This window comes from Gymnogyps californianus, chromosome 1, assembly GCF_018139145.2.
Source record: "Gymnogyps californianus isolate 813 chromosome 1, ASM1813914v2, whole genome shotgun sequence".
Lineage (NCBI taxonomy): Eukaryota > Metazoa > Chordata > Aves > Accipitriformes > Cathartidae > Gymnogyps > Gymnogyps californianus.
The window spans coordinates 7,285,014-7,299,728 of record NC_059471.1 but is presented as its reverse complement, the minus strand read 5'-3'; the positions used below and the strand labels follow the sequence as shown (position 1 = coordinate 7,299,728).

At 36.5% G+C, this 14,715-nt stretch overlaps 1 protein-coding gene across 3 annotated transcripts in view; it reads right to left on the bottom strand.

Annotated features, from left to right (window-relative positions):
• The window catches only part of DLG2 (discs large MAGUK scaffold protein 2), a 1,037,179-nt gene that overhangs the window by 509,030 nt on the left and 513,434 nt on the right, over positions 1 to 14,715 (bottom strand). Inside the window, exon 1 of one of the 3 annotated variants that reach the window (XM_050914903.1) lies at positions 13,652 to 13,729. The exons of the other annotated variants lie outside the window; for them this stretch is intronic. Within the exon in view, the coding sequence (XP_050770860.1) occupies positions 13,652 to 13,729 (78 nt within the window). Of the gene's footprint in view, positions 1 to 13,651; positions 13,730 to 14,715 lie in introns of those variants that run through there. 3 annotated transcript variants of the gene reach the window in all.

The window sequence follows — 14,715 nt, the reverse complement described above, 5'->3', positions numbered from 1 at the left end:
CAGTAGTTCTCACTGACAGGACAAGGCACAAACTGAAATACAGGAAATTCCCCTTAAACATAAGAAAGCTTTTTTACTGTGAGAGTGGTCAAACACTGGCACAGGTTGCCCAGAGAGGCTGTGGAGTTTCCATCCTTGGAGATATTAAAAACCTGACTGGACACAGTTCTCAGCAACCTGCTTTGAGCACAGGGTTGGACTAGATGATCTCCAGGGGTCCCTTCCAACCTCATCCATACTGTTATTCTGTGATTTCTATTTTTGTCCTTTCCTGCATACATTCACCTTATTCAAAGTAAAAAGAATGAAATTACAACAGCAGTATCTCAGAGCTTTCTGAACTAACTTTTTTCTCCTTCTCTCTCAGTTTTAGCATTTTATTATCCATTTAGCCTTAGTGTACACTAACGTACCCTTGTCAGCCTTTTCTCTTTAAACTAAGAGAAACAGCATTTTTATATACATACAGTATGACAGAAGAAACTTTTAATCTAAGATGCATACTCACAGTGTAGGCAAATCCCAATCCATATATATCCTTTAGATAAAGATATACCTTATGACCCAATGAATAACATGTCCTAGGCACCCCCATAGCAGAACCCTGGAAGTAATCTAGGAGGGTTTGCAACACTTGTTGAAGGCAGTACTTTTCAGTACAAGCTTTGATTAAGGAAAGTAGCTACACATTTTGATTTAGTGCTTTTCTGAAAAGAAATCCTCGAAAGTGATAATGAAAAGAAATAAAAGAGCATCCAGAGGGACCATCATATTATATCCCAAGCACCGACATAGCTATCACATTTAAAATGCTTTAAACAGTTTGAAAATACTTTCTACTATTATGGAGATTTTCACAGATGCATATTTAAGGACAAGAAAGACTAGAATTTTGTGGCTGCCTGCAAAATTTGGGTCATAGACACCCATCCCGTAATTCCTAAAACATCATACTTCTGTAGCTTCAGCAAGAAAATACTCTTTAGAAAAAAATCTAGCCTTTATTTCCACTAAGTATAACCATGAAAAACAGTAGAATCATTAAAAGCTTTCATAAAGATAAATGTTTAAGTGTATTTGACTATGACTTTTCTTTTGATTTGACCTTGACTAAATTGAAAGCACATAGAAAAATTTACAGTGAATGCTAGATGTGAGCTATACTAATAGCTGGCTAACTGCCTCTGCTGTGAAAGCTCTTTCTATTTTAGTAAAATTTTATGCACAAAAGCATTTTCCAGAAACTGATGTAGTATGTTCAATACATTTTTATATGCAAGCTTAATTACAAAAGCTTTTTCATAATAACAAATATTGTCCCAAGCAGAGACTATATTTAATAAATATGCTTATTATTTTCCTTAATGAAAGCAATGCTTAAAAATTGTAGGTAATCCCATTACACTGTACTTCAATTATACAGCCCAGCTCTCCTACCCTCCTGCTGATAGAAGACTACCTCATCTTAGTTTCCAATTATATACATTAAGTCCTTCCAAAACCACCTTCATTATTACACACAGCATGTTTAGCTCTATCAGAGAAAAAGCTGTAATTGGGAAAGAGCAAAATGTATTTTCAAGCCTAAGATAATCACAAGAAAAGTTAATTATGTCAATTAAAATAATCTCTCCACTCAACATATATGACCTATTTGTACAGAGAAACACAGTAGGACAGGTTCTGATCCTTGATAAACCATGGTATTTCTACTCAAGTCATTCTTACCAGAAAATTTGTGATAGAGCCAAATTTTTACTTTAAATTAGATCGTAATAGAAGAATGGCCAAAAAGGACTATTGGATGAACCCAGGGGAATCCTCTAAAACACAAACCATAACGTTTCACATACACACAAACCCAAAATTAAACCTAAGTATGTCAGTTCTTGGATTAAACTTCTACTTCCCAAAAGCAGAAAAGGACTACTGACACAAGAGGACTACTGACAGAAAATGTCGTGGAAAAGTATGACATTAAAAATGGTAGATACAAGAAGTAAAATCTGCACAGTTACTGGTAATTGTTCTTGGTGAAGAATTTCATCTCAACATCAGGAGGCAACCAGATGAAGCTATGAAGTGTTGACTTTAATTACAGTTACTACCTCAAGCCAGAGCTTTAACTGTTGAAGATACTGCCGCATATAGCAAAACCAGAGCTGTTCACCCCAAACAGCATTAGAGAAGGCATCAAACAAGAGGCTCACAGATCCTATAACTGCACAAGCCCAACCTGCAGGCCCTCAGGTTGTAGAAGGATGTGAGGCATCTCTCCTTATTAGTTGTTTCAGATAGTTAATTTTCCTTCCTCTGCACACTGTACCTTACTTTGACATTAAACTTGAGCAGCCCCAGCCACTTCACCACTTTTTAGAATACGCAGTTTTCAATAGCCTGCTCATTCCCATATTTTCACAATATCTAATTGCGACAGCACAGCTATTCACAGCACTAATTTTGCTGTGTTGAGCTTTTTCTATCCCACTTCACAATGACTTATTTAGACCATTCTACTTTTAAACATTTTCCAGCGTACTTGTTGTTGTTCTATGGGCAACAGAAACAGAAGTGATATTCTAGGGAGTATGACAATATTCCTACAATACCACCATAAACTTGCTTTAAGCCATGTAGTTTAGGTAGTTCTTTGCTTATGCCAAATTCGTATTTCTTTACCTTACAAATTCCTGGCAATTCGCTGTATAAAATTTGTACTGAGGATTCGCGATATGACAGGAGAAGTCAAGTGCAAGTACGCTGCAGTTTAGAAAGCATTTTCAGTTTTCACAGGGAAATGCTTCTTCTCCTAGAAGTTCCAACCTCTTAATTTCCCTGATTTGTTTTTTCCTTATCACTTGGTGACTTTGTCAGAGAATTGGGATCACTGCCAAAGATGTTTACGTCAATTTTGTTTCCAGTCCTAAATTAGATTCCTCCTAAATACTAAATTAGATTATTAATCAGTTAAAATCTAAATCTTCATTACTAATTTACTAGAAACAATACATCAGCTTGTAAAACATTTATGCAGCAGTAAACGGAGAACCACTTTGCAGAGATCACGACATGCTTAATTTACTACACAACTAAATATTTAATTACAAATGGTAGCAAAGCTGAAGGTGCTCTGTTGAAATTAAACAATCTTTTAAATGATAAAAGTCTTAACTGTATTGTGGGCAATAATGGTAAATTTCTAAAACAAGTGGTAGGAAATATACTCCCTTTTGTGGGGTTTGCCCTTACCAGTTAAGTGAAGAATCGTGTACTTGGCTATCCAGTTTGCTATTTACTGATAGGTCTGTTCCCCGCAGTACTTTCAACACAAATAATTTTAAAATGGCATTTTAAATTAATTGAAAACACAATGCACTTCATCTGCCAGTTAAAATAAATAGAATTTGGAGGAAAACAGCATTATATTCTTTACAGCAGGTTATTTTTTGCATTTGCAATGTAATAGTCTTGATTCAATGCCTTCCTTGCTAACAGTACCATCTCTAATTTGAGTAATGGTATTTTAACTTTCTTGTGCACACCTACGTAATTCTTTGTTTCAGATTCAGTTTTCAAACCCTCCCAGATACAATTATTTAAATGCATTTGCATTTATACATCCAGATTTATATTAAAAATTTTGGCTCATAAGCAGTTTAGGAAATTGCACACAGACCTTTTGTAAAGCCATCTCAACATGGATATATCCTTCCCAGTGTTGAACCTGAACAGCAAATGATGATATGCAGCATATCTATTTAAGGTGAGCTTTCAAAACAGAATTTCTTAGGTCAATAAATGTATCTGAATGTTTCAGAAGTTGTTAAATGTATAGCAAGATGGACAATGAGGAGTTCTCCTTTTTTTTTTTTTTTTTTTTTAAACTATTCCTTCCTATTGTCTCACTGACTCAAATAACATGACTTTCAGAAGAGGAAGGCAGGGACTTTTTTTACCTCTATGAACAAAAATGAATGTGAAGAATGGAGAGAGCAAAGCAAGATAGGCTGGAGGAAGTTAAGAACAATAACAGTGTGTCCTATTTCAAGATGAAGGCTCTTCAATAGAATATTACACCAAACAAAACAATGATCAGGCTATAAGCATAGTCCTGAAAACAAAGAGTAGCAACAGGATCGCTTTCACTTAATCTTGAACATCTATTTCAAAACAGCAAATTGATACTTCTTAACTGTCAAGCTGTTTTTATTAATAATATAGAATATCCTGACCTTTTGCTACCTTATGAAAGTACATGACAGTCTTGTCAAAAAAAATTCACCTAAAATCTTTAGAAAAGTTGTCAGCTAAGAAAACCACAACTATGTATACATAACTCATCAGCTAACTGGAAAACAGTATCATATTTAGAAAATGAGTAAAACACATTTTTCTACATCTTCCTTATGTCTCAAGGCTAAAGAATATTTCATAGATTTATAAAATTGCATGCTATAGCTATTCAAGACTCTAAACAGAACAAAGAAGTATACACTTAGTAGCAGGCGTCTTATTACACTTCAGCATATAATATGTTATCCTAATGATATGTTCTTGCTTCTCAAGGTAGCTTGTAAGGTAGACTTTTAAAAAGTAAGATGAGTGATATCACTGGTATTAATCAATCCATGCTCAGTTTAAACATCACTGCATGGAATATGGAAGAAGAACTTAATGGAAGACAGACTGAAGTAAATTGAGAAAAATCTTTGTCTAGGACTGAAATACAAAGTTTTCATGCGAAGTTTGCTGTTCAAATCCAATTCCAGTTTAATAATGACAAAGTTATTGCACTGCTGAGCTTCTCAAAAGGCATGTGATAGCCTCAGACTAGTTAATACTGGCTAAGATTAATTAATTGATTAACTAATAGGATAGCTGAACATAATGAGTCACTCAGCATAGTGCTGGTATCATCACCGGTTGTCTCAGAAGAGCTAAGAGTTGTGCAAGCTACGTAGCTTCACATACTTTCTCTGTACCTAAAGGCTGTCATTTCTGAACAGGCTTGCAATATGGGGGGGTGGGGAACGTGGGGAAGCTTGTTTTGCTGTTTTCTGAGTTATATGTAAGCTGTTGTGAAAAAGAAAGCTTCAGTCTTCAGAACAGTTTGTGAATGCTTCACATGACATCTGGGCCTCCTTCCTGGTGCTAAAAACTCTCATACTGCACGTACTAGCTAATCCCCTGATTCTTTCAAGTTGCTCATCTGAAGCTGTTAACATATATTAAAGCTGTAACCAAGCTTTCCCTGACATGCATCAACATTTTAAGTCGTGTATGGCAGAGAAATTTTTTTGCACCATAAAAAAAAAAGTGCCTCCTTTAAAATAAACTGTCTTGAGAATCATATTACATGACAATAATTCTAAATTTTACTAAAGCTGTTTGCACACACGCGTCTTTGGCAGGGTGCCTTCCGGTGGGAGCAAGTTACATATATACCAGCTGTAACGGCCCATATAGTATATTAAAAACGTGTAAAGTATAATTTTATAATCTACCTTAGGAATTAGTGAGAGAATTCTCATCTCAGTTTTCTCCAGGGACTCTAATGCCAAAGGACAGATTGCTTCTTGTCAGTGTTTCAAACTGATCTCTATTTGCAAACATAGCGAGTGATGCCAAATGCAGTTCAGAACGCAAATCAAACAACTATTTTATTATGCGCTGTTTTGAATTGCATATGCAGGACAGAGAGGCAAATAATGCCAAAAAAAAAAAAATCATACTTCCACATCACACGAGCCATTTTCGTAATATACTTGAACACTGCATAAAAATGCAAAGAAATAAAACAATTCCAATAAAACAATGAGCGCCTTATGGATTAAATATTATATTCACAACGCTACACACTGGGATTTAACAGAACATGATATACATTGTAGACCAAGTGTGGAAAATCCAACTAAATTTACAAATACAGTAGATATACTACTTTTTCTCTTTAAAAAAAAGAAAGCAAAACAAGGGGGAAATGATAAATTATTTATTGAATGCAAACCGGAAAAAGAAATTGACAAAAACTTTTTCTTTAAAAAAAAGAGGTAGCTTATAGCCAATGATAATAAACCCACTTATTCATTAGAAGCAAGTCCAAACTGATTCCATTTGAGTCACAGCATGAGCACACAGAGTAGCAATTAACGCAACCATCGGTGTGGCAGTTGTTTTCTGAATGTCTTCCTGTCCGTCTTGGTTTTGTTTTTAAGCAAATAAGATGAAATTTAACTGGAAAAGTTACTTAACCTGTTTCTAAGATGATCACAACACTGGCTAAATCAGCAAAGGAAAAACTGTTTGAAGTGACATGCTGTAGACACCTATGGATCATGAATTACATACCTTGTTGTACCTGACAGGCAAATACATACAGCACTGTGCATGCCAGAATGATAATGTGTGGGGGAAAGAGAAGAGGCATCATCAATGTATGGCAGCCAGCTAAGATTAATTTGGAGTCCTCTTAGATTAAATTGGAGGGAAAGAGAGAAGATATTCTGTTCTTTACAAAGAGCTTGCCTATAGCTGATTAACAGATATTTCTTTAATGAACAAAAGCTAATTTAAATAGGAGTACCCCTTATTGCTCATTAATTGTTACAGGTAGGTGCTGGGCCTGTGCAGATGGAATGGGTGAGCAAAACAAGAGCAAAATCCCTCACACATGAAAAAAAGAAAAAGATTACTTTGAAATAAAGGATTGCAAAGGATTAACTTCAGTAGTTTACTGTTGATCAGTATCTTATTTTAAAACATCACTCCTGCATTTTTTCAAGATTAGTTGAATTTATTTATTATTATTATTATGGTGATTGTGAGGTGGAAGTGAGTTATAAGCATAATAAATCTCTACTTAAGCAGCTTATCCCTACTGTTATATATTAATCATGGTGCATATGGGATTATAACCAATTGCAAATAAAAAAAGGAGAGGGGAAAAAAAAAAGTTGAGTAGCTGTATGTTTCTGGATTAAATCACAATATAAGAAAATGTCTTAGAATTCCAGCTGTGCTAAGGCAAAAGGCACAACGAGCTCTGGCTACAGGAACACTTGCATATTTTTCTCCACACAGTTATGTGTGAAAAGATAAAATCTCTTCATAAAACTGTAAAATAGAGCACTTACAAAGTCCATTTGAAAAGATTCCTCCAGGGGTCTGAGATAGCTCTGGTATCTGTTCAAACAGGTAGTTCTACAAACAAGTGATGCACTTTTGTCATCCCATTGAATCTGGTCAACGTGGGCCCTCCTTTGCCCAAATACAAATAAAACTATCCACTCGCCCTTACAGCGTGTGGCAGCTACATGAGATGTCTCTTATCGAAGCAGTCATTTCACCTTTAGCCAAGGCAATAACTAGACCTGCAAGTTTTATCACTTCATCACAGCCCCAGTGGACTGGAAATAATTTGGTAAGTTCTGTTTTGAAAGAGAGCACTTGTTAAGAAATCTAAGGTATACATGCAAACATTGAAGTAAAGAGAGAGTTTATCTGGTTTGGAATTAAATATATATATCTAAAAATAAAGTAAGGAAAAATGTGTTTATCTGGTATTATCTTTTATGATTTCTTAATCACATAGTTTCTATTCTATGTTGTGAGTAATTACTGTTTCAAGTGAACTTCTTATCTCTTTCAAATTAGATTGCTGGGCAGCTACTTGTAAACAAAATAAAAATGAAACGAATACATAGCCTAGAACAGCCTACTCTGCAATTAGCTACATTAAAATGCAGATATGAGAATGATCTGGCTATCAAGTGTCATCTTGACATGAAGAGTTAATTGTCGCTATTGCCAGGACACCGTCAGAAAAATGATTAAATATGCCTGCATTTACAGACAATTTTTTGTTAGTCATCCTAGTATTGTTAACCTCTTCAGGCAATTTTTCCTGTCTTTTTGCAAATATTTCATTGTAGGCTGCCAGTGTACCAAGGATACACGATTTACCCAGAACGACTCTAAACCCAAGCACATAGAATGAAAAAGCATCTGCTGGACTATGTTCTACTTATCTAGTCTGCACTACATTACATTTAAAACTAGTCACTTAAATTGATACTGTTCAGTTTGTGAATGTCACTTATGGGTAATCTGTATTTTTATTTACAATTGATAGTCCAGAAACCGCATGTTATTGTATCATTATATATACACCTATTTTTAAAAGTTAAATTGCTTCTGTCTTGAATTATAAAAATTAACACATGAGTTAAACTGGGATGATAAACTAAACCTTCTGGGGTAAAACTTACATATTTTCAAATACAGGACATAAATTCTTAGAGCTGATAACATCGTAAGAGCACTTTGATATCTAAAAGCTAGAAAGAGAATTCTAACAATATTATTCTGTAAAATGATGGTGAAAGTCAACTCGTTTAAACACTTTACATGGGTCCTGTTGTTCTGGTCCCAAAAATAACGCACGGGGAGAAACCTCCTTTTAAAGTGATTGTCACCTTCAGATGTAAAAACTCAACAACATGACTAATTCTGACAGTGTTTAAAATTTGGGTCTCATGTTTGAAACATGTTCTACTTCTGAACAAGCAGAAAAAGCAGTATTCAACTTCCCCATTGAAATTAAATGATAGGGTGACTTTGGCAAGTCTTTCCTCACTTTTGGCATTCAACCATTGTCCTGGTTTTGGCTGGGACAGAGTTAACTCTCTTCTTAGTAGCTGGTACAGTGCTGTGGTTTGGATTTAGTGTGAGAATGATGTTGATAACACGCTGATGTTTTAGTTGTTGCTAAGTAGCGCTTATCTTAAGCCAAGGCCTTTTCAGTTTCCCATGCTCTGCCAGCAAGCAGGTGTGCAAGGAGCTGGGAGGGAGCAGAGCCGGGGCAGCTGACCCGAACTAGCCAGAGGGATATTCCATACCATGGAACGTCATGCCCAGTATATAAACAGGGGAGGAGTTGGCCGGGAGGTGCAGATTGCTGCTGGGGCATCGGTCAGCAGGTGGTGAGCAATTGCATTGTGCATTACTTGTCTTTTCTTGGGTGTTATTTATTGTTTTGTTATATTCCTTTTCATTACAATTATTATTATATTATTATTATTACTAGTAGTAGTAGTGTATTTTATTTTACTTTAGTTATTAAACTGTTCTTATCTCAACCCACGAGTTTTACTTTTTTTTTTCCTCCTCCTCACCCCACTGGGAGGGGGAAGGGGGAAGCGGCTGCGTGGTGCTTAGTTGCTGGCTGGGGTTAAACCACAACAGCCTTGAAACCCCAATTCTATCAATATAGTGAAGCATTATCAGAAGCTTTTTCACACTGCTTTAGCTCACCCTGTCAGATCAACATGATTAATTGCTCAGTTACTTTTTTGTACCTCTTCCAATCATTTAGAGTACTTATTTTTATAGCATAACCACATGCAGTTAACATCTCTTGATTTCTGCTTGATTGTGGTTTAATGAGAAAAATTCAAGACATAAATCTTTGCCTTAAGTTATTCTAGTTCTGATGTTCAAATGATCACGTTTACTCTCATAGCTATATTCCTTTCATGTGACAAACTCAAAGCATTTTAATAACTTTAATAAAACAGGTAAGAGCAGAGCTGCCTTGAAAGGTGTTCAGTTGTTTTCAGGCAATATTAGCGGCAGCATTTCCCGTGCACTAAATATCTCACTACTTGAGGGCAAGAGTAATACTAGCAATCAAGCCAAGACAATCAGATTGAGATAGAATCTGTAGATTACAAACGCAATATATGCCAGAAAGAGTTTATGATCCAGCCTAATAAAAATAATAAAGTACAAGGAACTTCGACATGCCTGAGTTTTCCATAGCAAAATGAGAACATTAAGAGCCATTAATAGGCATTATCCCATTTTACTTACAGAGATAAGAAGTTTTAGCCAGGACTAGTTGGAAAAAAAGAGTTCAATTTTCCAAAGTTTTAAGGTTTTTCAAAATATTTTGTTCCATTTCTGAATTAAAATAAGGCTTTTCAACATATCATAAAAATATGACTCAAATAAAAATACTGACGCACACTACTTAACTTGAAAGAACCGTTATCATCACGGTTAGAACACCTAAGGCTGCCATTCATCCAGTTCTTCCCAGATGTCTTCTCTACTCTCCAGATGAAATTTTAACAGTAAGAGTTTGTGTCTGGATTTTAGAAGCCTAATACCTACCAGGAAGTCCTTTAGTTATGTGTGGGAGTCAATGAGACAGTGCCCTAGCAACAGGGTCTGGCTCATCTGACCACAGCCTCGAAGGAATTGCCAGGCTGGAGGGGAAGCAAGGACTGAAAACGCAGGCCAGGAGCAGCAGTGCTGGCACCCAACAGCAGGTACTGGTTAGGGAGGTAAGAAAACCAGCCCAGGAGCTACCACAGGTCCTAGTGAGAACAGGTCCACCTCTTCCCTTTGGTCTCCCAACGCTTTGCCACTTACTAGCACCCTTTACCCTTTCCCTTTGCCTTCATCAAGCCCCAAAATAGACTCTCCAGCACAGGGCAAGTGCTGGCTCCTGAGAGCCCCTAGTCCTTGGACTGCAATTCTGCAGGGCTCACAGTATCAAGAAGAAGCATGTCCCACTCATTTTGGGGTGATCTGTATGCCAGCTCTCCCAGAGCAGGGACTGCCATATTCAGGTATGGGAGATGAGCAGCTGGGGGGTATGAGGAGATGGAAGGTATGGGGAGATGGGAACTTCAGCTTAGGAAAAGATGGGGAGCTCTGGAGACACTGGGAGCCAAGCACTTTGGAGCCCACCCACATCTCCACAACCAGACACCCTCATGCAGGTATGGAGCACACACACACAGGAGCACAACGCTGTCACATTAATGCCTTCTTAACTCTTTCTGCAAAGGACTGCCCCAATCATCCTCCTTTCTCTTGCCTTTGTGTGCACTCCCTGCCTCTGCATTCTCTGTTTTGCACCTTGGAAACATTGCTTCCCTAAATAGTCACTTGGGAGATCAAGGTTCAAGTCCTCTCTCTGCACAATTCAGGCCCAAAGTTCTGACATTTTAAGGAACTGCACTGTCAGGTTGTGCATATGTGTGTGTGCACACATGAGTCCATGCTGTAATCCTCTTCTGTCATGTTCCCCCCTATTTTCTTCCTGGTCCGAAGAAAACAAATAGGCTCATACAAAATTTCTATTTCTTAGAAATACTCCTTAAAAAATTCTTGACTTGTACTTGTCCAAAGAAGCTAAGCATAATAGAAAAATCTGTTATGGAACCATACTCTTCTGATCCCCGCTATCCAGATTTTAACTGCAAGAAACTCTTTGTGCACACATAGGCTATTAGAAATTATTGCTGTATGTTATTACCTCCAAAAGCACATTAAGAAAACAACGTTTAATTCAAATCATGCATGCAGAGAAAAAGCTAATTATTCTTCCAGAAAAAATATGTAAGATAAAACTGCATAAGAATCTGATTATTCAACCATTATACAAAAAAAAAGACAAAAACAAAACAAGCCATGCAGTTAAATGTTATTTTTAATTTACTTTTTGATAGACCTATTTTCATATCTGTGTTCTCCTGTTACCAAGGTATTATACTGAAGATGTCAGTGTTGATCAGCTTCCAATCATCAATAACACTTATTGAAATAGCATCCTGCTAGGAATGGGATTTTCTGCCTTTGCTAGAGTACACCATTGATTTATGGGAAAAAAATAGTAAATTAAATAATTAAAAGTGAGCCCTTACTGTGGAATGAAGCTCCAAGAAAGAAATTTTATTTTTGATATAAGACAATAAGTAAACATTTTACAACATGTTTTCTTGCATACTTATTGTCTTCTGGCAAAAATAAAATTCCCTTGCAAATATGCTAATAGCATGCTCAAGAAACGTTCAAAAAAACCTCTTCTCTAAAAATTATGAGGTATGGCTTCAAAGCTTGAATAGCACAGACTCATTTGTCTTAATTATTTTGAAAGTCCTATAGAGCCAAATAAGTAGTAGTATAATAGATTTATACAGAAATATTTCAAATACCTTAAGACAAAGAGAAAAAGAGCCAAAATTTTTAAAGCATTCTTTTAGTCTATGTTACAAGACTCTATAGAGAAGAATATATTTTCTTAGTGAATACTCTGGCACTGTTTTATTAAATTTTTCAAGGTTATTGGAATAATCTGTACACATACATGCTTTAAACAACCCATACTAAATCTGTTTAAAGCTGCTGAGTGAGCCCCACTCTGTCAGGAGTGGAATGTGTCCTCTCATCCTGCCTCTGTCATCTTGGAGGAAGCCTAAAAGCAAATGTTCCTCTGGAGGGAGCCCCGCAGGACTGACGAAGATCCAGTCTGCAACTTTTTTTCCTCCCATAGCAACACGCAAACAGCAAGAGAGTTTATATGATGCCCTCTTTGTTGAAATATGATTAACGACAAAGAAAGTTTGACAGTCCCATGTATAGCTATCTGCATTTCTATTTTCCCTTACGCATACCATGTCAAATATATAAATCACTATTATTTGGATAACTTCCCAATGGCTTGGATGTTTAAATTTCAAAATTACCACACAGCACCTTTTTAACCACTGGGAATATTTTGCAGAAAAAGCAAATCTCTGCAGAAAAAGCCCGTTCTCCCCTCCCCAGCCATAAATATAATGTATTTTTGCTAATCATTTTCTCTAGGTGAAGATCTTTTCCAGTTACAGAGGAATTCAGGCAATGGATAATTACTTAGTGGATTGGTGGCTGTATTACATAGCATAAGACATATCAAAGAAATAATAAAGCAACTCATTTATAAATTCTTTGACTACATCAAAGACAGCAAGGAAAAGAGGAAGCCATCATTACCAGACTAATGAGGTAACTTTATAACATTACATTGAAGTTTTTTCCCCCAATCCAATGCTGAGTTTCTAAAAGAGGAATTAGTCACATTTTGAAAATGGTTTGTATGTTAATTTAGACAAAACTGGAATGCAGATCTACTAACTAAATGCTTTCTATATTTAGAACAAAGGGCAATTGCCTTGATGTCCCCCAATTATTATTACTGCAGATTCTAAAAAAATTTAAGTTTTGCTCATGGAGAAAGAAGGCAGAAGAATCTTACCTACAAGGACTTCCAGAAAACAGCTGGTTAAACATAGTTAAATTTTATGAGAAGAAAAATACTGAAAGATAGTACTGACCATTTTTACATATCTTTTTAAATAAAAGGGGTCCATGCTGCAGCACAGTTTCAACAAGTATCATGAAACAAAATTCCCAAACATTATAAATGCTTAACATGTTATTACATTCTCATTAGTCCCACACTAGAAAAAATATACAAGCAGCAAACAATCAACGGTTGTTTAAGAGCCTAATATTGTACTAGTAAAATAATGCAGCACAGCAACAAGTTCACTGGAGTGCTCCCTTAACACACAACATACCAGATGTACAGCTGTTTATCTTACAAAAAAAATAAATAGAAGAGGGCATAAAGATTTTTGAAAGGATCTTCTCCCCGGTATTTAATAATATGCGAAGTATTCAAGGATTCTTGCGTGAAATCACGAATAGCAATAGGTCGTTTTTCAGGGTATTAAAAAAAGCTAACCAGACACACAACAGGATGCCAGCAGGCAGCTTGCATGAGACATAAGGCTTTATATTCCCACTAGGAACATACCTTCTCTGTTTTTGCTTTCCTGGCGTTATGCACAAACCTGCGTCCCAGCTTCTTGGCATACCAGATAGAGGCAAACATTGTAGTGATGAAGATTTCAGTCTGAATATGCAGCACACAAAAAAATACCAAAAAACTTCCCCCACAACTGAGACACAAATCTAATGCTGGTTAGGGTCTCTCAACTATGCTCTTGCTTTGTCAGGTCCTCTCATGCTGCCTTCTGAAAAAAAAAAAAAAACAACCACCACCCAGTGTGGCCAGTCTGCAGGTGTATTTACATACTGCCAGCAGGAAGTCCAGGGTGAGGCATCTTTGCATCCAGCTCACATCCAGTCTGCTAAATGCCTGTCTGCAGTTCTTTAGCACTGTCACCACAAACTACATATGTGTCAGTATGAAAGGAAGCTGCAGTAAACTACTGTAGCAGACAGCTCACCTCCTCTTCTCCTGTTCTGAAATTTAACTCCTTGGTTCTCTTCAGTTTGCCAGCATGCAACAGAAGCAGCAGCAGTTCAAATATGAGATACACAGCACTGCAGGAAAGGAAAGGGGTAGAGAAGTGCCAAAAATAGAAATGTATATTAACTGTTAAGGTGAAGGAACAGGTGTTTTATGTGTTTCAGTGCAATTAAGATATGAAAGGAAAATGGATTTTACTTTGTTCTAGTGGTTTGGGATCTATTCAGAGATATTTTTGTTACCTAGTTTCAGCTTGCAACAGAAAGACATCATAGCTGTTCAGTTCACTTGCTGGTGTCATACACGCTTTGCTGAAGGATTTAAGACTCATTCAAGGACTTCTGTTTTTCTTTGATAATGTCTCCATGAAATAGAAAAGTGACTTCCCCCCCCCCCCCAAATTAATCTTTAACTTCTGCCCTACCTAAGCTTGCTTTTTCTTCTTCCTTTAATTGCAAGTTATTTTACATTAGGAGTTGAGAAGCGCTTATGAACGTCTATTTTTGCAGTGAAACAGCAATGTACTATTTTCCTTTTGTCACATACTTCAGCTTTAACCCCTGCACCTCTCTTCAGTTATAATCTCTAAACAATAAGCAGAAACA